The 26,493-nt window shown below is 48.2% G+C and overlaps 2 protein-coding genes across 2 annotated transcripts in view; both read left to right on the top strand.

Moving 5' to 3' along the window:
* The window catches only part of LOC119437721 (uncharacterized), a 40,821-nt gene extending 21,976 nt beyond the window's left edge, over positions 1 to 18,845 (top strand). Inside the window, exons 4-5 of the mRNA XM_037704695.2 lie at positions 13,087 to 13,216; positions 18,709 to 18,845. Of these exons, the coding sequence (XP_037560623.1) occupies positions 13,087 to 13,216; positions 18,709 to 18,769 (191 nt within the window). The 3' untranslated portion in view covers positions 18,770 to 18,845. The remainder of the gene's footprint in view (positions 1 to 13,086; positions 13,217 to 18,708) is intronic.
* Positions 18,846 to 24,307: 5,462 nt separating this feature from the next.
* LOC119437720 (uncharacterized) lies at positions 24,308 to 25,859 on the top strand. Its single transcript, XM_037704693.2, has one exon. The coding sequence runs from the start codon at positions 24,615 to 24,617 to the stop codon at positions 25,719 to 25,721; it is 1,107 nt and encodes a 368-aa protein (XP_037560621.1). The 5' UTR covers positions 24,308 to 24,614; the 3' UTR covers positions 25,722 to 25,859.
* The last annotated feature ends 634 nt before the right edge of the window (positions 25,860 to 26,493 follow it).

The following is a 26,493-nucleotide window of genomic DNA, read 5'->3' as shown; positions in this document are numbered from 1 at the left end:
CAGGCAAACGTGAACACATCACACTCGAGCGCGGATGCGCGCTGTCAAACGCTGGCGTGAGAAATTTAAGCGCCGCTGCGCGGGCATGCGCTGTTCAAATGTTGGCATGGGGAAGTGCTGCTCCAACAGCAAGCAAAGTGACATTCGGGCTGTTCTCTATCGCTTCAATGCAAACTGAGCGCCGAGAACACACAGCACACACAATGCTACGAGCCGCTGATGCGCCTACACTGCCTAGACTCTGCCCCCAACTGTCACCTATCTACTCTCTTGGGAGCCGGAGAGTTGCGTACATGCGCCACTCTCGATGGAGGAGACACGTCTGGCAGCACAGCAAACGAAGATTTAATAAGTACAAGGACGATAAAAGCACGCGGCACACTAAACTAAAATTATAATTCAACAAAAGTCTTCACCCGAACTCAAACAACAAACTCAGATTAACTACAAACTACATAAACAGAACTATCTCAGTTTCGGAGCCTAGCTCCACCTTAAAGTCTCTCAGTCAGTCCTAATGCTGACTCGTCAGTCTGGCCACCCTGGATTCGGCCTAACTGCGTCGCAATCGGGGAAGTGCGGATTCTTACGTTGGTTTGAAGTTCTTGTAGAGTCCACGTCGATCTCGTTCGAAGCGTTGCGGGAGCTGTAGTTGCCGACGCCTCGCGGTTCCGTCGACCTGGCCGAGAACGTGGCTGGTGCCCCGGTAGCCGCCGCTGACGTGTCACTCGCCGAGTTAGGCCTCGCGTCTTGTTCGTTCGGGTTGTCGCTGATGCCGTAAATTGCCGACGACTCGCGGTTCCGTTGACCTGGCCGAGTGCGTGACTGGAGCTCCGGTAGCCGCCGCTGACGTGTCACTCACCGAGTTAGGCCTCGCGTCTTGTTTGTTCGGGTTGTCGCTGATGCCGTAAATTGCCGACGACTCGCGGTTCCGTTGACCTGGCCGAGTGCGTGACTGGAGCTCCGGTAGCCGCCGCTGACGTGTCACTTGCCTAATGAAGTGTTCTTCACCCTACAACGATCTGCGTGGCTCCCGGTGCGCCAGTGATTATTGGTTGAACGGGCTTGGCCGAGGAAGAGGGATTCTTGAGAGGAAGACAGGAACCACCGTGAGCAGCAGTGGCCGGTCCCAGGAGCTTCGTCCGGACGTCTCCGAGGACTACAGCTACACCTGGGCCTTGCCAGTCTCACGACTTCGTGGCCGGGTCCTCCGCTCTCCCGTCGTCAGAGCATGGCTGACGAGGCGACCTTCCAGCTCAAGAGCCACGTCGATAATAATGCTTCGATGCTTCTCCCTCGCGGATTACACCTCGGCTCGCGTGCCTCGAGCGCTCGCGCCGTTCGGAACGCTCCGCGATCTTCGTCGTCCTCTTTTCTCGCCACGGGCGACCTCTTACATGTGACACCAACACGCAGATCGCTTTCAAGATATGGCCCGCGTGGATGCGTGCCGCCGCGCAGTGCACAGTTGATTCCAGAACGGCCACAGCACAACGCCGCCAGCTATCCCTCCCCCTCCCTCCTCGCTCCCTCGCCGATGCTTTGAGCGCCGCGGAGGTAGGCACACTTCCTTCCCGCTTTCTTGTGAACATGAGATTTAGCCGCGGTGGTCGGCTCCCCTCGTACCCTTTCACTTGCACATAAGCCCGCTGTGGCGGTGTTATCGCCCTTGGACTTTATAGGGAACATCTATGCGCCAAAACCAATTTTAGGGCCACAACGCGTCATAGACACCATTTTGAGATAGCAAATACGGATCTCGAAAGCTATGCTTTTGTTGGTGGAAACCCAAAATACGTCATAGGTGTCGCCCCCGGCACTTTGGGCGGCTAATCCCATCGTCAAGCCACCAAGCCAAGTGACATGAAAAGTCAAAATGGCTGATTGGTCCGGCGCGGGGTGTCAGTTCGCTATGCATGATGCAGGAACGGTCCCACAGTTGCGACGCAACAGCGGGGTTACCAATGCATTGGGTTAGCTATGCCGGGACCGGCCGAAAATAATGTAACAGCGGGAGTCTACTGTCATTGCATTTTTGGCCCGGACACTGCGCAGTCACCCGTTGCGATGGGCGAACGACCACCATCTTCATCATCGCTGTTGCCTGTCACGAGGTGTCGCGAGGCTCTTTTTTTATTGTAAACAATAATGGCGGCGGCCACGCAAGTGTGCTGTGGTAGTAGTTCATGCAATTTAAGCGCACAATAAATGCATTTAAGCAGTTTCTGGGCACAATTAGTGTTACATGAGTGGATTATTTGCAGACTGTCGTTTGAGAAAATTTCGTTTATGAGGATTGCTGTAGAAAAAAGTTTCTTGTCACGAGATAGGAAATGCATTGACTCCTATGGGTGTTCTTCGAGGATCCGAAGATATTTCGTTACGGCGAGAATTTCGTTGCATCGGGATTTCGTTACCGCGGGTTGCAACTGTACTCGAATGTAGGACGATACTTCTAAATTTAATGTAGGAGAGCTGGAAGTCAGCTTCGATTCGAAGATGTGGTTTGGCCACAACTTTGGCCAGACACTGTTGACCCATAAAACTTCGATATGGTGAGGTTGGAAAAAATGTAGATTTTTTCAGGACACAAGGAGAATCAAGAATTTGCATAATGACAGATTATACAGGCAAAGGCAAGGGATATGACAAAACTTCAAAGCATCGCTCGGAACAAGCTCAGACGCCAGTCTACTTTGGCATACCTTCTACATGTCTACTTCACTTAGGTGAACTGGATCGTAATGGCATTGAATGAAATTCCAGCCAATCTGGTAATGCGACCATTCCTAAAGTGCAGCATTCCTGAATGTGCTTGACGAAAGTGAGGGCAGTGCTCTGTGGAAAGAAATTAGGGACAAAGAAACCAACGATGTAGATGGATACATGTTAATTTTGCACATGCTCATAACGAGCATCGGAAACTAGTATAAGATGCATGTTCTTTTCACAGTAGAATGTCTTTTTTTTTGTTCGGCTTGCAATATTTTTTTCCTGACCTTCCAAATTTGGGGGGTCAGCCTAGAATTCAGGCTGACCTGGTTTGAGTAAGTAGAGTAATAAATTTCATGATACGTCCACGACCGGGTGAAGTAGACATCACTGCAGGACTCTGGAGACGACGAAGGCGGTCATCGGGAAGATGAAAACGAGAACAGTGTATTTACATGATATGTATGGGTTAGTGACTTTAAGTATCGAGCTGTTCTGGTTAACCATTTATAGACGAGTGTTGCCTACAATCAACATACCAGAAAATATTTATTTTTCTTGCTCAGTTTCGGTATTGAGTACAAAGTGAAGGAGTGAAAGGAGTGAAGCAGGTCATCGATAACTCTGAAGAGGAAGTAGTGGCCACGGTCGGCAAGGAGTTGACAAGGGGCTCCGTGACGTAAGATTACAGCGTGTAGCCCCTGCAGGGGCATCTGCGTAAACAGGTGTTTGGTGTGTTGCAACACCACGGACTCGAGCACCAGGGGGGTTGGACCCTCCCGTGCTTGACCGTGCGTGGCTTAGCCGTGTTCGGGGAAAAGGGGATCCGGGGGGTTGAGCCAATGCTGAGTGCTTGGACCTTTACAGCCCCTCGGCGGAGGCAACACACCCCTTTGGCCTCGGCTTCACGTAGACGGCACCCCCGGACTGACCTACCCGGGGGAAATCAGTAGTTGCCTTTTCCTGCCCCCCTTTCCAATCTGCGTCTTTCTGTCTTGCTTTTAATCTTTCCTGTCTTCTCCTCTCTTCCATATTACTTCCGATCTTCTTGGCAGCGAAGGTTAACCCTGTGTGAGTAGCCAACCTAGGTTATTTCATAATTGGTTATAGTGGCGACGTACAGCTGGTGTCTGCAGGACCTGTGTTTACAGGCCCTGCAGCATCCCCTTGTAGGACTCCCCGGTGGGTGGCTGGTGTTACTGCCGAAAACTACACATTCACCTAAGGCGAGTTCTTTCCCCCCACTCCCTGATCGCCCTCAGAAAAGAGGGCGCACTGATGAAGTCTTCCAGATTTTTGGTCGCCAAAGAGAAACTTTTTCCCGATTTCATGGGATTTACTCAGAAAAATTGGACAAATCAGTACGAACAATCTCACCTTTCCTTGTCTCAAAGTTATTGACTAATAGGTATTTTTGGACCAGGCTATAAAGCATCTAGGATGGCAAGCTGGGATCTCCTCTTGGAACTCCGTGATGTGAAACAATACGAGAAACTGCCCAATCTAGTGTCATTCGGAGATGCCCAAGTAACAGTAACTCCGCACCGCACTATGAATACCACCCGTGGCGTCTCAGATGATGATCTGTTGCAGCTGAGCGAGGCTGAACTCCTGGAGGGTTTCAGTGATCAAAAGGTTATCAACGTTAAACGAATTAAGATGAGGCGAGATGGCAAAGAAATCTAAACCAAGCATCTGACACTTTAACTCAAGTGTTCTGCTCGAGTCCATCGAGGCCGGGTAAATCAAGCTTCGTGTTAGGGCATACGTGCCAAATCCTCTTCGATGTTTCAAATGCCAGCGGTTCGGCCATAGTTCGCAGAACTGCCGAGGCCGCCAAACTTGTGCAAAATGCAGTGCTCATGAACACTCCTCTGAGTCTTGTGAAAGCTCTCTACATTGTGTTAACTGTGATGGGGAGCACGCCGCATACTCGTGGTCGTGCCCATCCTGGAAAAAAGAAAAGGAAATAGGGACAATTAAGGTAAAGGAAAACATAACTTTCAAGGAGGCACGCAGGCGGGTATCATACCTGCCGAAAACCAGCTTTGCTGAAGTGGCGCGTCAGGGGTCCGCACCACAACGGCCCCCGGCGGCTGTCTGACACACGCGTAGTGAGCCGGTGGTGACGCCATCCGCCCCCTCAGCAGGTGCAGCCAGTGCTGCTCCGCCATCTAAGAAGGGCCCATCAACCTCCGGGTTGGTGGGCACCAAGGTCTCGTCTTTTGAGGCGAGGCTTTTAAAGCAAACACAGCGCCCGCAAGAGCGCGTTTCCAGCGCCTCGCAAGAGGACGTGTACACAACACCAAGCGTGAGGGCGCAGCCAGCACCTAAGGAGCGGTGTGATTCTATCGACTGCTCCAAAAAACAAGAATCTCCTGTCACGGCGCCTGGAAAAGGCCCGTGAGCTAACATTGCATTCTTGAACACACAGCATAAAACACTATACAAATGGACACACAAATCCTACAATGGAATGTGAGAAGATTTCTCCATAATCTCGACGATATCACAGAACTCCTCCATAAATATAAGCCAAAAGGGCTGTGTGTTCAGGAAACACATTTAAAACCCCAACAAACTTTCTCAGAGAGTATGCTATCTTCCGGAGGGACCGTGACGATGCTGTTACCCTGTCCGGTGGAGTACCAATAATTGTAGATAAGTCTGTTGCTTGTCAAAATCTTTCTCTTCAGACACCCCTTGAGGTGGTGTCTGTGCGAGCAATTCTCTTTAACAAATTAATAATAATCTGTTGCATTTACATACCGCCTCATTACCAACTTAGCAAAACAGATTTGTACAAGCTGACTGACCAGCTGCCAGGGGTCGAGTTATTGAAAACGTTTTGGTAACATCTGGTGCCTGTCTCTTTATTTATTTATTTATTTATTTATTTAACATACTCTCAGTGCCTGATGGCGTTACAGAGAGGAGTGGTGAATCACTATATAATGTTAGATACAGCAGTTTGAAAGTATGAATGAACCGGATTGCTGGCGACCGAGGCGGGGAGGTGGTTCCATTCGGATGCTGTCTTGGGCTGGAATGAATTGAAGAAAAGGTTTGTGTGGCAAGTTGGTGCTTGTACCTTGACGTTGTGGTCGATTCGCAATGAAATAAAAAAGAGCCCACCTATTACAATATCCACAACAATTCATATTCTTCTATAGATTTAGCCGTTGGCACTGTGAGCCTCCTTCCTTACATGGACTGGAATGTTGTCGAGAACCCATTTGGGAGCGACCACTTTCCTGTAATGCTTAGCTTAATACAGGAACATGACAGTCCACCCCACGCCTCCCGTTGGAAAATACCTTCGGCTGATTGGAAAAGTTTTAAAGAGTCAACGTACTTATCACAAGATTTTATGAACAGTTTTAGTATTGAAGACGCAGTAGTGTATTTTACTGGTTTTATAATCGACGCAGCTAAAAAATTCATTCCACAAACGAAAGGTCTCTCATGTAAAAGACGGGTCCCCTGGTGGAAAGAGGAGTGCAGACAGGCACGAAAGAAACAGAACAAAGTGTGAGGTGTACTGCGTCGCTCCCCGACTGCAGAAAATCTCATAGAATTTAAACTGGTAAAATCACAGGGAAGATGGACACGGCGACAAGCAAAGAGGGCTAGCTGGGAGAGGTTTCTGTCTGGCATAACCTCTTACACACAAGAGTCTAAAGTTTGGGATGGGCGGAGAAGGGTAAAGGGGCAGGAAACCCATCCGTTACCGCTTGTCAATTAACAAGGGAACGGCTTGGAGGACCAGGCGAATGCTCTCGGTGAACACTGAGCGTGTGTCTAGCTCGACCCAGTACTCCGAATCATTTCTTAAACACAGATAGCTGTACGCAAGGCACTCGACCGTAAGTACACACAGAACAACACTTATAACCTTCTTTTTAGTATCGCTGAGTTAAGAGCTTCAATGAATGTGCGTAAAAGCTCCGCCCCGGGGGCTGGCAGAATCATGTATGACATGATTAAAAACCTCCGCACAGACACATTAAGGATGCTCGTAGTACTCGTAGTATTAAGGATGCTCGTAGTAGTGCTCGTAATATAATTTTTACTGCTGGGTACCTTCCAGCTGCATGGAAAGAAGCTGTTGTTCCAGTTCTGATGCAGGGTAAAGAACCCTCCTCTGTAACAAGCTACCACCCAAAGTGCTTACGAGTTGCCTTTGTAAGTTTTCCAAAAAAATGGTTAATCGCTGTCTTCTACATTTTCTGGAATCAAACAAACTGCTTGATGCGTGCCAGTGTGTCTTTAGGGAAAGCCGGTCGACGACTGACCATCTTGTACGCATTGAGGGCATTATTTGTGATGCCTTCATTCATAAACAATTCTTTCTATTGGTATTGCTCGATATGGAAAAATCATACGAGACTACCTGGCTTTAAGGAATATTAAGAGACCTTTCCGAAATGGGAATCCGTGGCAACATGTTTAGCTTAATTGAAAGCTACCTTTCTAACCGGACATTCCGTGTTAGAATTGGAAACATTTTGTCTAGGCAATTTGTGCAGGAAACTGGAGTGCCTCAGGATGGCGTCCTTAGTTGCACCCTTTTTATTGTTAAAATGAATTCATTGTGCTCCTGTATTCTGCAAAGCTTATATTATTGTGCATATGTTGGTAATGTGCAGATAGGATTCGTCACGTAACCTGTCAATCTGTGAGCGACCAGTTGAGCTAGGCCTGAACAAACTGTCTCAGTGGGCTAAGGAGAATGGATTTAAGCTGAATCCCCAAAAGAGCTCCTGTATCCTGTTTACAAGAAAAAGATGCCAGGTCCCAGAGCCCATTATTGAACTCCATGGAGAACGCGTTCCTGTGAATGCAGAACACAAATTATTGGGTATCATACTAGACTCAAAGCTTACCATTATTTCTCACATAAAGGACATTAAAGGTAAATGCCTAAAAATGCTAAATATCCTTAAAATCCTGTTGCACACAACGTGGGGTAGTGGCAGAAAGTGCCTCATGACTCTGCACAAAAGCCTTATATGCTCGCGTTTAGACTACGGTGCTGTATTCTACCAATCTGCTTCACCCAGCGCCCTGAAGATGCTCGCGTTTAGACTACGGTGCTGTAGTATACCAATCTGCTTCACCCAGCGCCCTGAAGATGCTAGATCCTGTGCACCATCTAGGTAGATATCTGCCTCGCGACCGGTGCCTTCACAACAAGTCCCATACAGAGTCTCTATGTAGAATCAAATGTGGTCTCTTGATCTGCAGAGGACATACTCTAGTTTCTTATACTTTCTGAAAGCAAGCTCGAACGGTGAACATCCATGCTTTTCTACGATAAACGATACATCAAGTACACTTTCGCAACCGACCTGTGAGACAGCTCTTTGCACTGCATGTAAGGAAATTGAGTGAGGACATAGGTATTCCGCTACCTACACATGAAAAATGGCTCCAGCAAAGCCGCTTTTGCCATGGCTGTGGCAGGAGATAGTGTGTGATTTGTCATTTGCAGACATCACTAAACACTCTTCAGAGGTACACATTCGTATGCACTTCCTTGAACTCCAGTGGAAGTACTCTTGCCCACAATTCTACACAGACGCATCAATGTCACATTCCAGCGTTTCATATGCAGCTGCTGGTCCATCATTTTCAGAATCCGACGTCCTGCACCGGGAAACCAGCATCTTCACTGCAGAAGCCTATGCATTGATGGCAGCTGTGAAACATATTGGAAAAGCACACCTTCCAAAAGCGATTATAATGACAGACTCTTTAAGTGTAGTGAAAGCTTTAAAATCACTACAAAAACACAAAAATCCTATACAGTCGCCGACTGTTTATTCGGACATGCTCGTTTATTCGGACACCTTCGCGGCACCACCACTCGTCCCATTGAAGTAATGTATAACCACGACCGATAGTTCGGACGCTCTACAGCGCGCCGTTCGATTTTTCGGACACCGGCGGCTTGGTCAGATGCGACGTCGAACGCCACGATACGGTCACTACAAGCTGGCCGCTATGTTTACATTTTGCTAGGTTGCCAGCACTGAAAGGGCGCGCTTGCTATGGTTGGATTGCTGGTGTCTAAATCCACGCAGCACCTACAAGTGTCAGTTGCTGATCTCGAAGGCTGTAGTTTTGTTGGCTGCACTTGTTGGTTGTCGTGTTTCGGATTTAGCCAGTCCAGTATCCATTGACTGTATACTGCAGCCAAACAGCAGGCCAGGCCAAGCCAAGCCAGTGTGCTTGGAAGTCGGTGCTTGGCCTTTGTGTTGTAAGTTGTTACGTGACCTAGGCCTTGTCAACAGCTATCTTTCAAGTCTCGCTCTTTTGCTTAGTGCGGGGGTTCTCAAGTACGTTCATCCCAGGGAACCCTGCCAAGCTCCATAAAGTGCCAAGCAACACCCCCCCCCCCCCCCCCCGAATTAACCGAATGTGGAATTATCGAGGGTATCAAGAAAAACAAATGCTTCACTACGTCAACACAATTTTATTTACTCAATGAATCGTCAAATCTTGTTTCTATTTAGCACAAGACCAGTGCGGAAGCTGAAATTTTCTTCATCTCATGACTGATTAGCGCTAGCAGCGGCGAAGGCCTCGCGGCGCGCGTTTTTATCTGAGACGCGCTTTGCAACAACGGGCGCACATCCCGATTTTTTCGTCACTCAGCTGCTCGCCAACAAACTGTCCGTCCATCGCAAAGCGCCGTCCATCGCAAACTGTCCGTCCATCGCAAAACTATCTTCTACAGCTTTGCACTGAGTCGAAGCGAAACTACTGCTTGCCGCAACCGCTGCGGATGAAACCGCGGCTGCTATCGACGCGATCATGGACGGCGACCTTGTGGTTCAGAAGGCAGGCGGCTGACGCACGCACCAAGTCAAAACGAAACTACCTTTCGCTGCAAGAAGTGCGGACGAAACTGCGGTTGCTTTAGACGCTGCCATGGGAGGCGACTACGCAGTTGTGAAGGCACGCAGCCGACGCGCGCATCGAGGGAAAACGAAACTACTATTTGCCGCAACCGCTGCGGACGAAACTGCGGTGGTTATCGACGCGATCAGAGATAGGAACTACGCACTTACGGAGGCACGCGGCTAGCCGCCAACGCGGTGTTACTCGCGGCGATAAATGCAAGAATAAAGGATTTAAAGTCACAATTAGGCACGAAGCGCTTCGGCGTTGCTGTCAGTCACGTAATGCGTACGATTGCCGTTGAGGACCACGGCGATGCGGACTGCGCCGCTTCGTTTTGGTTGGACGCTACGCCGTTCTTGCCCTTCTGCGGCGCGCATTTGCGGTGCTCCGCGTTTTTGTTTTTATTTTTCCTCCAACGTATAGGTCAGTGCGCACGCTATCGGCACCTACCCTATCTACAAATAGGAGAAAGGCGCATGGTGGTAAGCTACGGCCTCCGAGATTCAAGTGCGAAAGCTTAGGCGCGCTGCCCGTTCTGACAGGTTGGGTGGTTACAAGCTGCTTGTGTATTTATTGCGCAGTTCGCGCGTTGCTGTTACGCACTGTGATGTGCTTTTTAACACTCGGGCATGGGTAATGGAGGTTCTTTGGATCAAGCGCACCTCGTGTTCGCCGTTTTAGACACTTGTAGAGAGCGGGACCAGAGAAAATTTATCAGTGGCTCGCCAAACCCCGAGCAGAGGCCTGCGGAACCCGTAGGTTCCGCGGAACCCACTTTGAGAACCCATGGCTTAGTGTGTTAAGCCTGATTTGCTTGTTCGATCTCGTCTAGTCGTCGCGTAGTGCGAAATGGCTCCGACGCCTCCCGTGCCATCTGCGCCGACGAGACGCGGCAATTACAAGACTCTGTCTATAGCGATAGCCAGACACTGTGGGAAATAAGGCTGACCTGATCGCGCGTAAGCGTGCATCTGTACAGTCGCGCATTGACAATTTTTTCCGTCCACTGGGACCATAAAGGTACTTTTTTCTGGCGAATCCTTTTTTTCGGACTCACGATTATTCAGATTTTTTTCGCGGTTCCCGTCGAGTCCGAATAGACGGTCGGCGATTGTAATCAACGACCTTTACGCGCCGCTATGCACAACCTATATGTCTAACCAACATGTTGTATTATGCTGGGTGCCTGGGCACAGAGGCATTGAGGTTAATGTGCAGTAGATGAAATGGCCAATATCAAAGTCACGACGATGTGATGTGCTCTTTTGCCGACTGAGAATAGGGCACACCTATGGTACCCATTCTTATCTTTTAACTGGTGCTGAACCTCCCAGCTGTGGTAGATGTGGCGAGAGGCTGACCGTCCTCCAGGTCTTGGTGGAGTGTCGGGAAGCAGAACCTAAACGAAAAAAGCATTTTCCTCAAGCTTACCAGCAGCGTATCCCCCTTCATCCCGCACTGTTTCTTGGCGCAGAACCATTCTTCGGGTCTAAAGCGGTGCTTAATTTTTAACGATGTTGTGTTGCACGTTATTAGCCCAAGAGATTCGTAGTACGCGCTCTCTCTCTAGAGGGTGCAGCTGCGATAGTAGTACTGTAAGGCACAGGCCTCTGGGCCATTGTGCTCAAGGGCTCTGGTGAGGCAGCTGTGCCATTGGCTTGCCACATTTTATTTTGTTATCCAGATATAGAATTTTTTATGATCATAGCCCATATCACTTGTCATTCTCATTATTTTAATGTCGATGTATTTTACGCCATTTACAGCGTATGTTTTAGGCCTCTATACAGCCCATGTGCAATCACTATCTGCCATTTACCACTTCATAGACTGCTTCGTACTATATTTCTTGGCGCTCTTTGGCCATTCCTGGCCCTTGCGCCAATAAAATCTATATATCATACAGCATGTAGCAGGAAATCAGCGACGTCCGTAGTACAACTGGTAGGGAGAGCGCGTGTAATTGCGTATCAGGTGGTGTGGTAAGTAGCAACGCCAATCCATTTGTTTCCAGAAGTAAAAGCAGGGAAAGAACCGAGGAGGTCAAGGCAAACTCAGAAAAAGGGGTCAGATGGGACATGAAGGGGCTGAAGGAGGTCAGCAGGAGGCATTGGTGGTTTCTTTTGGCGTTGGAACGGTTCACAAGCAGTGACAAACGGAGTGGTAAAGAAGTGATGCCGAACGCGGTCGTTGGTCCGGGAAACTCCAAGGGGACCAGCGGTCCGGGCGGGTTCTTAATCTCTAGATTAACAGGAGCCCTAATGAAATAGCACTGTTGCCACTGTATGTATACAAGATACAAACTGTATTAAAGCAAACTTTCTTTGTGAACCTTCCTGGACATTCCTGGCCACGGCTGCTGCTGTCTTGCTCATACTAAGAAAAAAATTGAATTACCTACCCGATGCTGGGATTGAACCTCGGCCCCCCAGCACAGCAGCCTGATCCTTGTGCCATTAGGCCACAATAGCACGTACACTTCTAGTGTGCGAACACGAATTAGCTCTTTGAGATGATTGTCACTTGTTGATCATGATGATGATTTGTGTACTATGGCACATACTTACAACGGTGCTACAGTGGGCAGTACATTTTAAAATTATATTGGCTCGTATTTAATTTATGTTTATATAATATTTGTAGCATTGCATAGCAGGGTGCACATTTCCTTTACCCCGAAAACGATGGAATGAATTAGATAATAGCATTTCATTAACCACTTCATGAAATCTTAGCTTCACATACACTCAAAAACGTGTGTTGTCTGCATAAAATTTTGTTTGCGGGCATGCTTTTTTTTGTGTATAGTGTGCCACCCCAGTTCCGAAAGCTTTGCATGCGTCAATGAACAGATCAAAGTGACAGCTCTCGCCTAGCACCAAATCTCACCTAATTTTTGAGTAACTTGTAACATTTGTAAGCAACAAATGATGTAGGCTATTGCTTTCTCTCATTTCATGTAAATAGACATCGAACAATAAATTGGCATTCTTTTCGAGGTTGGTTGGTTGATTAGAGAACTCGCAGGCCTAAAGGTTTTTGGTTGGAGCACAACGTTCATGGATTTCCTTGGCCGATGATGGCAGATAACTTAGTCATTCAGAGCTGCGCACAGTAAGTTGCTTGCTGCTAGTGTATTAAAACAAAATTCTTATTAAAAACTGAAGTTATCATCTTTTATTATATATCATAGCTTCGATGTATCATGACTTCCTATCAAAGCGTTGAAATGTTTTGAACACTGGAATGTGAAATCAGTGGTGCTTTGAATAGGAAACTGGGTGAATGGTGAACATGCATGGTGGCGTGGCTGTGCTACACTAATGAAGACAGCAGGAAAACGGGATTTGCAGTGTATGTCTTTTCTTTTGTCTTCATTTGCGTAGTGCTGCCATGTGACCAGGAATTGTGTTGCTAGTTGGTGTATGATTGTAAATCTGTAATCTACATGTTTGTGCCACACAGAGCTTGAGGCTGGCAAGATCATTAAAAGCAAGCGCCGTAAGAAGAAACCATGTGTGCCCAAGGCTCTGGACCTAAAGAATCTCGTGGATGCCCTGCCCACCGTGGTGGAGAGGACAGCTGCTAAGCCAGGGTGGGTGGTCTCTTGGGTTTCCGAGGGTATTGCTTTCAGCCTAGCTTGTACCGCTGTCTGGGGAGACAACATGCAAAAGTGTTTGTGCGCAATTAAACTTGGCTCTAGGATGCTCGCGCGCCGTCTGGGCTCATTGGGCTGGCTGGGCATGGACCTGGATGAGCCCCGTGTGCATCCCCAGATCTCGGCGGAAACTCCGGGTGCGCCTTGCCTGGGCAGCAAGACAGGTGCCTTGTTGCGCTTCGCGCCTGTTCTGCCGGGCAGCCGTGGTGCTGGTGACAGTGGCCTTTTGCTCGACCACAGCACCCCCTCGTCCTCCTACAGCGGCACTGCCGCCTGCAGCCAGCAGCTGCATGGCCAAAGCGGTGATGGCGATGCAGGTCACTCGCGATGGGAGCAGAATCGAGACCGCAGGGCCCGTCGTCAGGAGTATGCCGAGAGGCGCAAGCAGGTCCGCATGGATACCGTGCCACAGAGTGCTTGCAGCGGTGGACAAAAGCGCAAGTTGGAACAGCTCTACTTCGAGTAGCACCACAAGCTGGCACAGTGTGACCGGGGCTGCTTACGGCAAAGCCTGTAGGAATTGGAAGCCTCTGTTGTCTTTACCTCTTAATATACCGGGTGTTTCGGCGAACACTTGCAAAAGTTTTTAAAGGTTGCCTGTGGCAGATAGCACCATTCTAGTTCATGAGCTGGTCTACTCGAAGAGGTGGATATTACTTGCTCAAAAAATTGAAACGCAGAATCAACTGATTAACAGAAATTCACTAATTTTTTCACTAATTACCTTATGGCCCATATTGCCATTTACAAATTGTAGCTGTGGTGTTGTTCGCCAGGCGGATCCACTTAAAACGAATTCTCAGGATGGTACCAGTTTCGAGTTATAATTCCCAAACTTTGCAGAGAAATGCATTGGTGTTCCAGTTACTTTCTTAACAAAACGTTGTTTTATGCATTGAAGCACAAAAGTAACTGCAGCACCAATGCATTTCTCCGCAAAGTTCGGGAATTAATATCTCGAAATTGGTGTCATCCTGAGAATTCATTTCAAGTGCCTTGTGAACCCCACAACTAGAATTTGTAAATTACAGTATAAGCCATAAGGTAATTAGCTAAAACCTTATTAGTCATTTGTGCAATTTAATTTTTTTGCAAGTAATGTCCGGCTTTTCGAGTAGACCAGCTCATGAACTACAATTGTGCTATCTGCCACAGGCAACCTTTAAAAATTTTTGAAAGTGTTCGCTGAAACACCTTGTAGATTTGCAACCTTTACCAATACACTTGCCAACTTATCTCACGGATCCCAATCTTTTGGGCACACTCCATTATTCAAACTTATCTATAGGACTACATGGCCAAGTTTGAATGATGCGCAAAACATTGCTATAAACATTGATTGCTCTAAACATTGACCATACGTGGCATGCTCGGTATGGTCAATGTTTAGAGGTATCAAAACTGATTGGTGGTCTGTTCAATTTTTAGGCATAATCTTGTGTGTTCAAGCATTGGGAGTATAATTGTAAGTTCTCATGGCAAAGCAATTCGTCAGCTTCCTGAGCCCTGTTTGACTCCTAGTCCTAATAGTCAAACATGGTCTACAGCAGGGGTTCTCAATCATGTTCGTTCCGGGGAAGCCTGCTAAGCTCCATGAAGCGCCAAGGAACCCCCCCCCCCCCCCTAAGTAACCGAATTAAAAAGTACTAATTAAACTAATGTCAAATTATTCAGGGTATGAAAAAAACAATAAAGGAATGCTTACTACGTCAACACGCTTTTATTTACTGAATGCATCAGCAAAGCTTGTTTATATTTTGCACAAAAGCAGTGAGGAAGCTGAAATTCTTGTCATCTGATGACAGATTAGAGCTAGCAGCGGCGAAAGCCTCGCAAGATCCTTCGCAGCGGGGCCACGGCGCGTGTCTTCATCTGCAGACACGCATTTGACTACCGCGCGCACATCCAGTTATATTTTTGAGCTGGTCGCCAACAAATCGTCCGTCCATCGATGTAGCTGGTGCTCTTAATCTTTGACATTTTTGCACTAAGTCATAGCGCAACTGCTGCTTGCCGCAACCACTGCTGACGAAACCGTGGCCGTTATCGACGCGATCATGGACGGCGACCTTGCGGTTCAGAAGGCAGGCAGCCGACGCATGCACGAAGTCAAAACGAAACTACGATTTGCTGCAACAAGTGAGGACGAATCCGTAGTCGCTATCGACGAGATTATGGATGGCGACCACGCAGTTGTGAAAGCACGCAGCCGACGCGCGCACCGAGTCAAAATGAAACTACTGTTTGCCGCAACCGCTCCGGACGAAACTGTGGTGGCTATCGACGCGTTCACAGATGGCGAGTACGCACTTATGGAAGCAGGCGGCTAGCCGCCAACGCGGTGTTACGCGCGGGTTGTCGGGATATGGTGGGGATGCCAACGGCCCTCTGCCTCAACACACCGAACCCCGCGGTTGGCGCATGCCTGCGCAGCAACCGCGGTCCGGTACAAGCTCGAGGAAACAATAGACGACAACCACGTGTACACTCGGAAAGCATTTATTACGACTGCAACTAACACTTCGAGCAGGCCAGCTAGCTATATAGTTGACATCGCTGAGGGTTCCCTCGAAGAGAATAATACACTAGGTAAAGAAGGGCTTTCGACTTACCAACTGGGGAATACGGGGGGGCCGCGGCGTTTGCCGCAGCAAGAACGCGGTTGACTAACCACGTGCGGGAATACGGGAGCGGCGGCGGAGACTTCCGCCATCGCCGCTTGCTGGGGACCAAAGACACCTGGGCGATATCAGCGGGATCTCACGTGACCCACCCGGTGGCGCTGATAGCGCTTGCGATTCCCGCGCGCCGCCCGCGGAAGGAAAGTTTCCCCTCTCCCAACTCTCCCTGGCACGCATGCGCTTGACGCGACGTTCGCTGCCCGTGCGGCGGTTATGGGACCCGAGGATTCCCACAGGGTATAACGCAACAATAAGGGCTTTGAGGGCACAAATAAACACAAAGCATTCCGGCGTTGCTGTCAGTCACGTATCACGTACGATTGCCGCAGAGGACCATGGCGATGTGGACTGCGCTGCTTCGTTTTTGGACGCTAGCGCCGTTTTTGCTCTTTCGCGGCGTGCAATTGTGGTGCTCCGTGCATTAATTTTTTTTATTCCTTCGACGTATACATCAGTGCGCACGCTATCGGCACCTACCCTATCTACAAACGGGAGGAATGCGCATGTTGGTAAGTTACGGCCTTCAAGATGCAAGTGCGAAAGCTTAGTTGTGCTGCCCGTTTTCGGAGGTTGGGTGGCTACAAGCTGCTTGCGGATTTATTGCACAGTTCACGCACTGCTGTTACGCGCTGTGACATGCTTTTTGACACTCAGGCATGGGTAATGGAAGTTCAGTCGATCGAGCACAGCTCTTGTTTGCCGTTTTAGCCACTTGGCGAGCACGGGACCGCGGAAAATTTATCAGTGGCTCGTGGAACCCCGAGCAAGGGCCTGCGGAATCCACTTTGAGAACCCATGGTATACAGGAATAAAGCTGAAAATCATGCACGCAGGCTTTCATCTGATGGTGCTTTGTAAGAAATTGTGCTGTGGTCTGCAGCTGACAGCTATGTGCAAGTTTGCAAGTGTACCTAGAATTCTGGCAGACTGGGAAAACCTAGCGTGTTTCCACGAGCTCCGGACTGAATTTGTGAACTGCCATATAGTTGAACTCCCCAGCAGAATTAGACGCAGAGGCAGTACTTGCCCCACATGACCATTGCAGTAGTTTTGTGTTTGAGTGTCCCTCTCGACTGCAGGAGGATGTGGATTGAAAATCATATGGTCGATGGTTACCCATCGGTTATCCAAATAGACGTAGGTGTCCCCCAACTTGGCATTCTTCTTTTCTGTAGGGGTTAATGGTCCTGGGAAAGAAGCCTGCGCCATGCAAGTCTGGTTGAACCCTCTGGGCACAACAAAACCCTGTCAAAGTGGGGTCTGGGCCACTCTATGGCAGTAATTTTTCATGTGGCATCCCAAAGCACCTATTAAGCAATATTCACATGGGGAAGCCCTTGATGCGGAGGCGAACGTGACGTCATGAGCCATCATGCTGCTTTGTGCTGTTCTCTCACCCGCGCGTACTGTGCGGGGATTGAGGGATGTCATTATTGGCAGACGGTTATGGTGGCGTATGCTCTCAACACCGAGTGTACACGTAGGCATGGGTATGCTGCGGTGAGTAGAATGAAAAAAGGGGTTGCTTGCTTGCAGAGTGTCGATGTGTTAGGTGTTCGTACCATTGGAAAACAATCGCTGCGAGGGGGAGAAGACCGCCAGGCACCCGCAAAGGCAGTAGTGATTTCGGTGTCCCCTCTACACTGCCGGTGAGCATGGCAAGATAAGTTGCTAGACTAGTCAGGAAGATCTCCGCTGTGTTCCCCTGCCAAAGGGGAGATTTTGCACCCTTAGCAAAATGTCTTCATTTTCCTGGCGATGTGTAAGTCAGCTCTTTGGCCCTGAAAAGGCGTGACGTCATGTGATGTGCACTCCCTGCTATGAAGCGAGGTATTTCTCCCCCATGTGATACTGCTTCAGGTGGGGATGTCATCGGGTTGTGGAGAAACACCCCTTTTCCAAGTGTTGAGGTCCCGTAATGGCTGAACACATTTTACTGGTAGGTAACAGGCGGCAGCTCTAGTCTACCTCCCACATCTACGTATAATTCGTATAGTTGAGATTCTACTGTACCTCCTGCATCCGAGGTGGATGCCCTACCACAGAACTGGAAATACAAGATTCATTGCACTATTAGTTAAAGCGAAGAAAAAATTTCTTTGCCGCCAACAAAATCCTCAGTGAGAGCAACTAGCAATAGCAGTCATTGACTTTGGGTGCCAATATGTGGCATTATGCTTGCACTTCTTTTTGCTGATAATAATGCACACTATTATAATGGATATTATTAGATATAAGGAAGGTATTTTAGCGTTGGATGCGACTTAGTTATGAGATTGGACAGTGTAGGTGTTGGCTGTTGACCTTAATATATAACAAGATTGTGCTGTATAGACAATCGGCCGTTGACCTTAATACAAAATGTTAACTGCTAGCATCAGAACAACTCGCATCAAAGCTATGATGCAATGCTGCTTATTTGGGGCTCTCCTGAGGTTGCCAAGCGTCATTGGGATCCGAATCCATCAGAATCCGTAATTCATGCGAGTATTTTACCTGGCTGGTGCTTGTTTTTTTTATTGGAGCTTCGCTTCGAGGAGTATACTTCCTGGTTTCTTGCGAGCGAAACACCTTGAAATGACCTGCTTGGTAAATCGCTTGCGTGGACTAGGCCTGGCTTTGGTATAGAATTTAAAGATGTCTTGTTTGTGATGTGAATCTCGGTCGTGGAATTACCTGCTTCCTTAACTGTAGCATCTCTAGACAAGACCTCATTTTCATGTTTTGTCATCTCTCGTCACATTTCAGAAAGACGCGACGAAAGCCTCGGGCATCCAAAAGCTTCCAAGCAAGCAAGAAGTTACTGTGAGTCCTGTAGAGATCTATTACTTAAACTCTGGAATGTTGTGCACATTTGCAATCAAAGCCAAAAGCTAGCTTTCTCTAGTCACCTGCAAATTTTTTTTTCAGACGAATAGGGAAGGAGTTGCACCATAGTGCCTTTGTGCTATGGAGAGAGAGAGGAAAACTTTTATTTAGGTAGCCGGCAGATTGGAAGGGGGGGGGGAGGGCCAACTCCGCCTAGATGGTGGCCAGAAGCCCTTGGGCTCTAGTGGCATCGTCGGCCTGCTGGACGGCCAAGAGTTATATTTTTAATTTATGTTAAGACTGGTTGCAGCATTCTGCCATAGTATTACAAGCATTTTATGTGGAAAATGACATGTCTTAAGTGGCCTCTTGCCCCATTTCTTAATATCTGTGGCAGTGCATCGGCTGTTGTAATGTGCTGTCCATAGTTAGAGGGCTCTTCCGCAAGAAGTATTTTAACTATTTGAGGGTCATCCATTCTATTTAGGGTGTGCAGTGGTGGAAAATGAATACGAGATACATGTGTGTATGTAGACATGCATGTATATGTAGACATGGATGTATGGTGGCAACTACATGCTTGAAAGAGTGTGCCTTATTAAAGCAAAGTACTGCTTAGTGTCATGTCAGAGGTGCTGCTACTGTCCGAAAGTTAAGAAAAAACAAAGTTATTGTGCTTTCACCTGTTAGATCCCGAAAAAACTGATTTCTTTCGCTTTGCAGTGGCTACAACTGTGGTGGCCTTGGAGTACAGTTGAATCCCGGAATAATGAAATTAGTGGGGGCAGCGAAAAAATTCGCTATCACAAGAATTTCGTTGTTGCGATAAGAGACAGCACAGATAGGGAATGCTTAACAAAGCGAAACATTACTGCCAAAATTTTGTTAGCCTACCTGGCAATTAAGCCTTGCTCAAGGTTATGTATAAATGCATTGCAGACAGCAATAAGTGTGTCTCATACGTCGGTCAGCAATGGCGGCAGTGCTATGAAGTACTATTCTCGGTCGATTGCTTTCTGATACAGTCACAGTGATTCCACTCCTGCGCCAACTGCGCCAAAGTGCGCCAAATGGGATTTACTGCGCCATTCTGATACAATTGACGAAAATCGTGCCTAACTGCGCCAAACAGTCTCTGATTTGATGGCGTCTATCGCCAATTGCACCACCGGGGAATTAAAACGTTCAACGTGACGATAGGGCTAGCCTTAGTTGCAACCTTAGTTGCAAACAGGAGACAAAAAAAGCACTAGCGCGTGCGTCCCAATTAAAGTCACTAGAACCTGGAAAGTACCGCAGCCCTTTTCTCTTTGCCGCTGCGCCGCCAATTCGTCAGTTGCCGTCAGGTGATCACTTTCCGCCATAGATGGTGGATCCACGCCGCGCCGGAGCAGATAAGCAGACAGACATCGCTCGCATACGCCGCGCGTACGAGTCATCGACGAGGTCGGATTTTGTGTAATTTATGGTATGCAGTAGCCGACCGATTTTCCGGACTTCGTGGGAACTGAAAAATGGTTGAAAAAATCAAGCAGTCCGAAAAACCGAACAGTCCGAAAAACTCGCCCTCCTCCCCCCCCCCCCCCCCAAGAGAAAAAAAATTATGAGGCTTAGAGCGGCTTAAGAAAAATGTCGCAGTTTCGCCCTAAGGCGGAGCATCGATTGCGATAGCAAATGAATAGGCAGCGATACCAAGTAAGGATGTTAGTTTTATCGGCCGTATAAAGTTGTAAATATGCGCTTACTAACTAAATAAGCACGGTGTCATGCGCGCACAGGTTACATGAACACCTCTCGCTCGATGACTGCGGGCAAATTGACCTTCGCGCTGTCTATTCTCTCGTGTCAACGCGAACGTCGAAAAAAAAGGGAAAAAAAACTGCGCATACGAAGCTACTGGCACTCGGCGCACGCCCTTTGTACCCATCGCAGATCGCGGGCGCACACTTCGGCCACATAGCAGATCGCTTTCAAGATACGGTGCCTGCGCAGCCAGCTCTTGCGGCAGCAGCCGCAAGAGCTGAATGCAACTCCCCACCGTCTCCGGCGCCTTCTCCCCGTGCCCCGCGAGCGAACTAAAGTCACTATATAAGAAAAGTACCGCCATCCTTTGATAAACGCCGCTTCTCTCCCTCCTGTATCTCCGATTGGACGATGATAGCGCGCGCTTTTAACTTCTTTATATTTTCTTTTTTTCCGCCTCAGAGCCATGTTGAAAGTCCTCTGCGCAGCCGCAGTCGCCGGCGGCGGCGCGCGCCCGGCCTGAAAGCTTCAACGTGGACTTTCTAGGTGCGCCACCGTCGACTTGGCTTTCGCAAGCAAAAAGTAAAGAAAAAAGCAAGCGTTTTAGGAGAGGAGGCAGCGGAGGAAAGAGTAGATGGCGGTACTTTTCTTATATAGGGACTTTAGAGCGAACGAAGTCCGTGCGCGCCTCCGCCCGCCTTCCTCTCTCGCGTGCGTAAGATTAAATTGCGGTTGCCGGCTGACCCTCGCAAGCTTTCACCCGCACACAGCGTACGGCGCAACCGAAACTTAAAAAAAAACGGATTCTGCTTAAGTGATATGACGATAGTGCTGAGCTGACCGAAAAAAAAAAACGCAAGTGCCGCGTTTTTGGAACGTTTTGTCGGCCAAGGAAGAGCGGGCATGGCCTCGGAGACGAGAGGATAGCGTCTACTAATCTTGAAGGCTATACAGGGGGCACTGGAAGCCCGGCCAAGCCAGCGGAAATCCAACATGGCGGCCTTCAACATCAGGTAGCATGGCTTGGAGCGAGTGATTTAGTCCGGAAAATCGAACATTGGCACCTAGATTCGTCCGAAAAATCGGTCGCGATAATGCATTAGCTCTATGGGAATCCTGCCGGTACATCTATGAAGCCCGGAATATCCAACAAGTCCGAATTTTTAGAGTCCGAAAAATCCGTCGGCTACTGTATGTAACTTTTGTAGAGTTAATACAAAACGAAAGGAAATGCCCGGGTGCTGCATGTTCGGGTGCAGCAACCGCCGGGAGCCCGGGAAAGCGCTTTTTGCGATACCAATTAAGCGGAGAGAGCGACAGCAAGCGCTGTGCTATCTGGCTGCACCGGATGAAGAGCGACAAGTTCATTGCCACTTGGTGAAAATTGTTGATATCGCAAATCTGCGAAGCTCTTTGCAGTATATTATCAATCTGCTGAAATGCCGTAGTGTGATGGAAAAGCTTCTTCACATGTTTGCTTTGAAGACTGCGGTTAGCCTTGAGTAAACAAAGCGTGGAGATGCTCAGAAATATGCAGAACCGAGCAAAATGTGGATCTACGAGCGACGGAATATGGGCAGCTGTGTCAAAAATAACAAAATGTAGTGAGAAAACCACTGCAATAAAGATCTATCAACCTGTCAATGTTGAAAATTAAAATATAGATTTTCTCGTGTGTTCTTTATTACTGCTTAAAACAACACGAACGTGACCTGAATAATTCTATTTTAGCATCCCTTTTCTTGTAGTGCAGTCAGGGACCATTTATTTTCGTAGAATTTGATCTGTATGAAACATTTAGTGTGCGATTAAATCAGTAGCCACGTTAGAAAGCGATAATATCCACGCTTATAAACGATTCGTGGCAGAGCCTGATACCTAGCCATCCTAAAAAAAGTTGTCGCAGTTTCACCTGAAAGGCGAAGCATCAATTGCGATAGCAAATTTGTAGAGAGCTAAACGGAGTAATGATAGTAGCTTTATCAGCTGTATAAACTTGGACATGCAGCAGCACCGGCAACACGCAGAACTGTTGTCGACGCCGTCGGCGTTTTGCCCACGTTCGCACAAAATGCGTGCGGCGTTGGTGACTGTTGCCGGAGCCTCTGATATAAATAGGTACTTGGTGCTGCAGCTAAACGTCCCCTCCCTTCCCTCCCCCTCCCCCCCCCCCCCACGGCCTTTCGTGCTTCAGAAGAAGGCGCGTTTGCTCTACATATATGGTGATTGTAAAGGAGGAAAGAGACGCCTACTTCTGCAGCCCTTAAGGGAGCACGGCACAGAACGCGCGTTTGTTCTCCGCCGTGCGTTCACTCCCTGTGAAAGCGTGCGTCCCTCGCGCCCTTTCACTCGCACATACAGCGTTCGGCGGCGCGCGGCGACGATTTCATCTCTATTGACGTCATACGGAACCTCACGGCGACGGCAACGGCGACGCTAACGGCAGAAATCTTCTTTGGAGTGTCCATATAATTGCTATCGCAATAAAAATCCTGTGTGACACACGAGCATCAGGTTCGCTTTGCATTTAGAATGGGTGGCGCACAGTTGAATGCTTCACTTTCCGAGTACTTTTAATTTATATCGTATCTAGCTAAGCGAAATACGGTTGTTTGTGGATTTGACAGGGCCCACTGCTGCAACCATCGTGCCATTATTCACTGTGGCAAGCCTGGAAAACCCGAGGAAGAGTGGCTCGATCGCGTTTTCTGCAACGCGTCGAATAGCCACGAGTTAGCTGCGAGGGTAAAACAGTGAATGGAAACAAGCCCGAGGTTCACATAGGTCTGCGACGCATAAAATGTTAAAACACGAGCAATGTTGCTTAAGGGGAGAGGCGGGTAAAAAAAATGGCGATTTTCATTAAAGAAATAGGTTTTGTGTTTTTAGTTGTTTCAGCAACATTGATCTCTCCTCTTTCACATATGAAGAAATCGGAGCCAGAAATGATCGGGAAAAGTGTAATAAACTCGGTTAAAGCACTCGAGGTGGCAAGAAAAGGCACAGATGTGACGCATTTTCAAGCGCGCGATGCGTCAAACCGCGGTGTCGCACGCCATTGGGCTCGTGCAAGGTGGTAGGCCTAAGCTTTTTCTCTCCAAGGTTAGCTTTGCCGCATCACAATGTCCCCGGGAAGTAATAACAATAAATAAAAAACACCATTTATCCGCCAATGAAATGAAATATCCAAGTGCTTTCAGTGAATCTTTAAATCACGTGGTGCGATTCCGGCCATTCCATTTGCTGCCAGTGCGCAACACGACTACAGGTCGTCTGCAACTCGTCTGCTCTTCTTGCGACGCACAGCTGTCTCAACGTGTTCCCAGGCTTTCACGCATTTTTCTGCTCCTCATTTTGATGGATGCTGAGAAGAAACGCGATTTTTGATCTCGAAAGTATCGGACAAAGCACAAGTTCAAAGGAACCCGCCGCAAGGTCAAGCGGCTTGCAACGGAGACGTCCGCGGTAGCGAAGCCTAACCTCGGTGACGACGACGCTTTCGACGGTTCGGAGCCGGCCCGGCGATCAAGATTCATCGATAGCGTAGACGAATTCGTTAGCACATCGGAGAAAAAGCTAAAGATCTTCGAGAATGAAGATAGGAGCAGCGAGGAGATGGCGAGCACCTTTATCTGCGAGATCGGCATCGTCAACTTACTGGTGAGTGCCGCGGCATGTCCGGCATGCGGACGGTGCGAACTCTCCATCCACGAGTTACTCGAAAAGCGGAAAGGACTCGCGTCATTTTGGAGTTGCGTTGCAACAATGCTGCGTGTTTCGCGTCCATTGTCTCGTCGACGTATTCGTCGCGACGTGCAGCTCCGGCAGACGACGCTAACGGCGGAGCGCACCCTTCAGTCAGGCCAAGAGAGAGTTTTGCCGTGAACATCAAGGCAGTGGTTGCGGCGCGTGCAATCGGAGCTGGACACAATCAACTTGTCAGATTTTGTGCAGTTCTTGGTTTGCCAAAACCGATCCACCATAAGTCGTTCACCGCCATAACAAAAAAAGTACACCTCGCTGCTACGAAAGCAGTGGCTGAAAACCTGAAGTTGGCTCGGAAAGTAACAGCACAGGAAGCGGGATCTGCCAATGTAGCTGTTATGTTTGATGTCACTTGGCAGAAACGAGGCCACAAGAGCCATAATGGCATAGGCACAGCCATTTCTGTGGAAACGGGGCTTTGCCTAGACTTTGAAGTTTTGTCCAACTACTGCCAGAGTTGCAGTACACGCAAGCCATTTGAAAGCGAAGAGGAGGAAGAAATATGGCAAGCTTTTCATATGCCAGTGTGCGAAAAAAATGTAGATTGCTCAGCACACACCATGGAGACTAATGCTGCTGAGAGAATATGGAAGAGGACCGAGTCCTACAGTACTCTGCTGAGGTTTACAACCTTTCTCAGCGATGGCGACAGCAAGGCTTATACAGCTGTGTCAGCGGCAAACGTGTATGGAAGTGTGCCCATCACAAAAGAAGACTGCACCAACCACGTAGCCAAGCGGCTTGGGACTGCCCTGCGGAAACTCAAAATGCCGCGAGGGGAGAAGCTTACAGATGCAGTAATTCTGAAGCTGCGGAGCTACTTTCAAGTAGCCATCACTGCCAACAGAGGAAGTGTACATGGAATGTATTGTGCAATCTGGGCATCATTTTTCCATTCATGCTCAACAGATACAGCGCAGAACCATAAGTTTTGTCCGGATGGAAAGGACTCCTGGTGCAAGTTCAAGCGGGCAGAAGCGTTGGGTCAGGCAGCCCCAGCACACACCCCTATTCTCAGAAGCAGCCAGGCCAAGACAATGCTGCCCACATACAAAAGGCTGATGGAGAAACAGCTACTCACTCGCTGTGCCAAGGGGAAAACTCAAAATGGAGCCGAATCATTGAACAGTAAGATTTGGCTGTTGTGCCCCAAGACGAGGTTTGCCTCGCGCACAGTCGTGGAGATGGCAACAGCACTCGCTGTCCTGTGGTTTAACCAAGGTCACAAATGCTACGAACAAGTTCTGCAGGAACTAGGAGTGCTTCCCTCAAAGGAACTCGTTGCGCTGAGCAAAGACTGTGACAAGAGAAGGATTTCGAGCATGTCGACGAAGCAGACAGCAGAGGCAAGGTTTCGCCGTCACCGTCTAGCCAAGGAGGCTCGTCTGGAGCACGCTGCTCACAAAGACTCTGAGCGAACAACATACGGTGCGGGTGAATTCTAATGTTTTGGATTGAATCTGGATACCCTGGCCTACATTGTGTGCAATGTTCATATAGGTACCACTTCTACAACAGAAGTAAACAACTTTTATAACTTTCAATCGCATTTTTCTCAACTTCATATTTTGGGCCAAACAAGGCTTTTGTGCACAATATTTATGTACTTATTGTGGTCCAATCAAGACCACATTTGATGGGCGTAATTTTTAGGATATGTAGAATGCACTTATCTAGGATTTAATGCAATCAATTTATTTTTTTAAGGATGAAAATTTTTGATGTACTCGGGCTCCAGTCACTGAATATGAAGCACCAGATACGAAATTCTCTTAAAATGTTGCCTGTAAAGGGAATCAGATTATCTTGCTTATTAGCACTCAGTGGAGTGTTAGGCACAAGAAAAATAATTTTGCACTGCTCTATCATGCTAACAGCTAAGTCCAGCAGGTGCACAAACATGCACTGCTTCTCACATATGCACGGCACTTAGGACATGAAAGCATCGAGATACCCTAAAACTAAAAGTAGATTTCGAATGAAGAGATCAAGCTCTATAAGTGGTAGAATTTTCATTCGCCCAGCATCATTACTTAAAAAGAAATGTTTCTGAGGAGCATCTCCCCTTAATTATGCGCGTTGTTAGGCATTTCAGTGTACTCCTTGGATAGCTTTCCAACGAGCACAAAACTTATTGGGAAGGAGAACAAACGAAAGAATCCCCTCTTGAGTGCCCGTCCTGTCGCTGGTCTTGGTTCATCCAATTTGGCGCCTGTA

Source organism: Dermacentor silvarum, chromosome 1 (assembly GCF_013339745.2).
Source record: "Dermacentor silvarum isolate Dsil-2018 chromosome 1, BIME_Dsil_1.4, whole genome shotgun sequence".
NCBI lineage: Eukaryota > Metazoa > Arthropoda > Arachnida > Ixodida > Ixodidae > Dermacentor > Dermacentor silvarum.
Note: the sequence above shows the minus strand (reverse complement) of the source record. Positions and strands in the feature narration are given on the sequence as shown.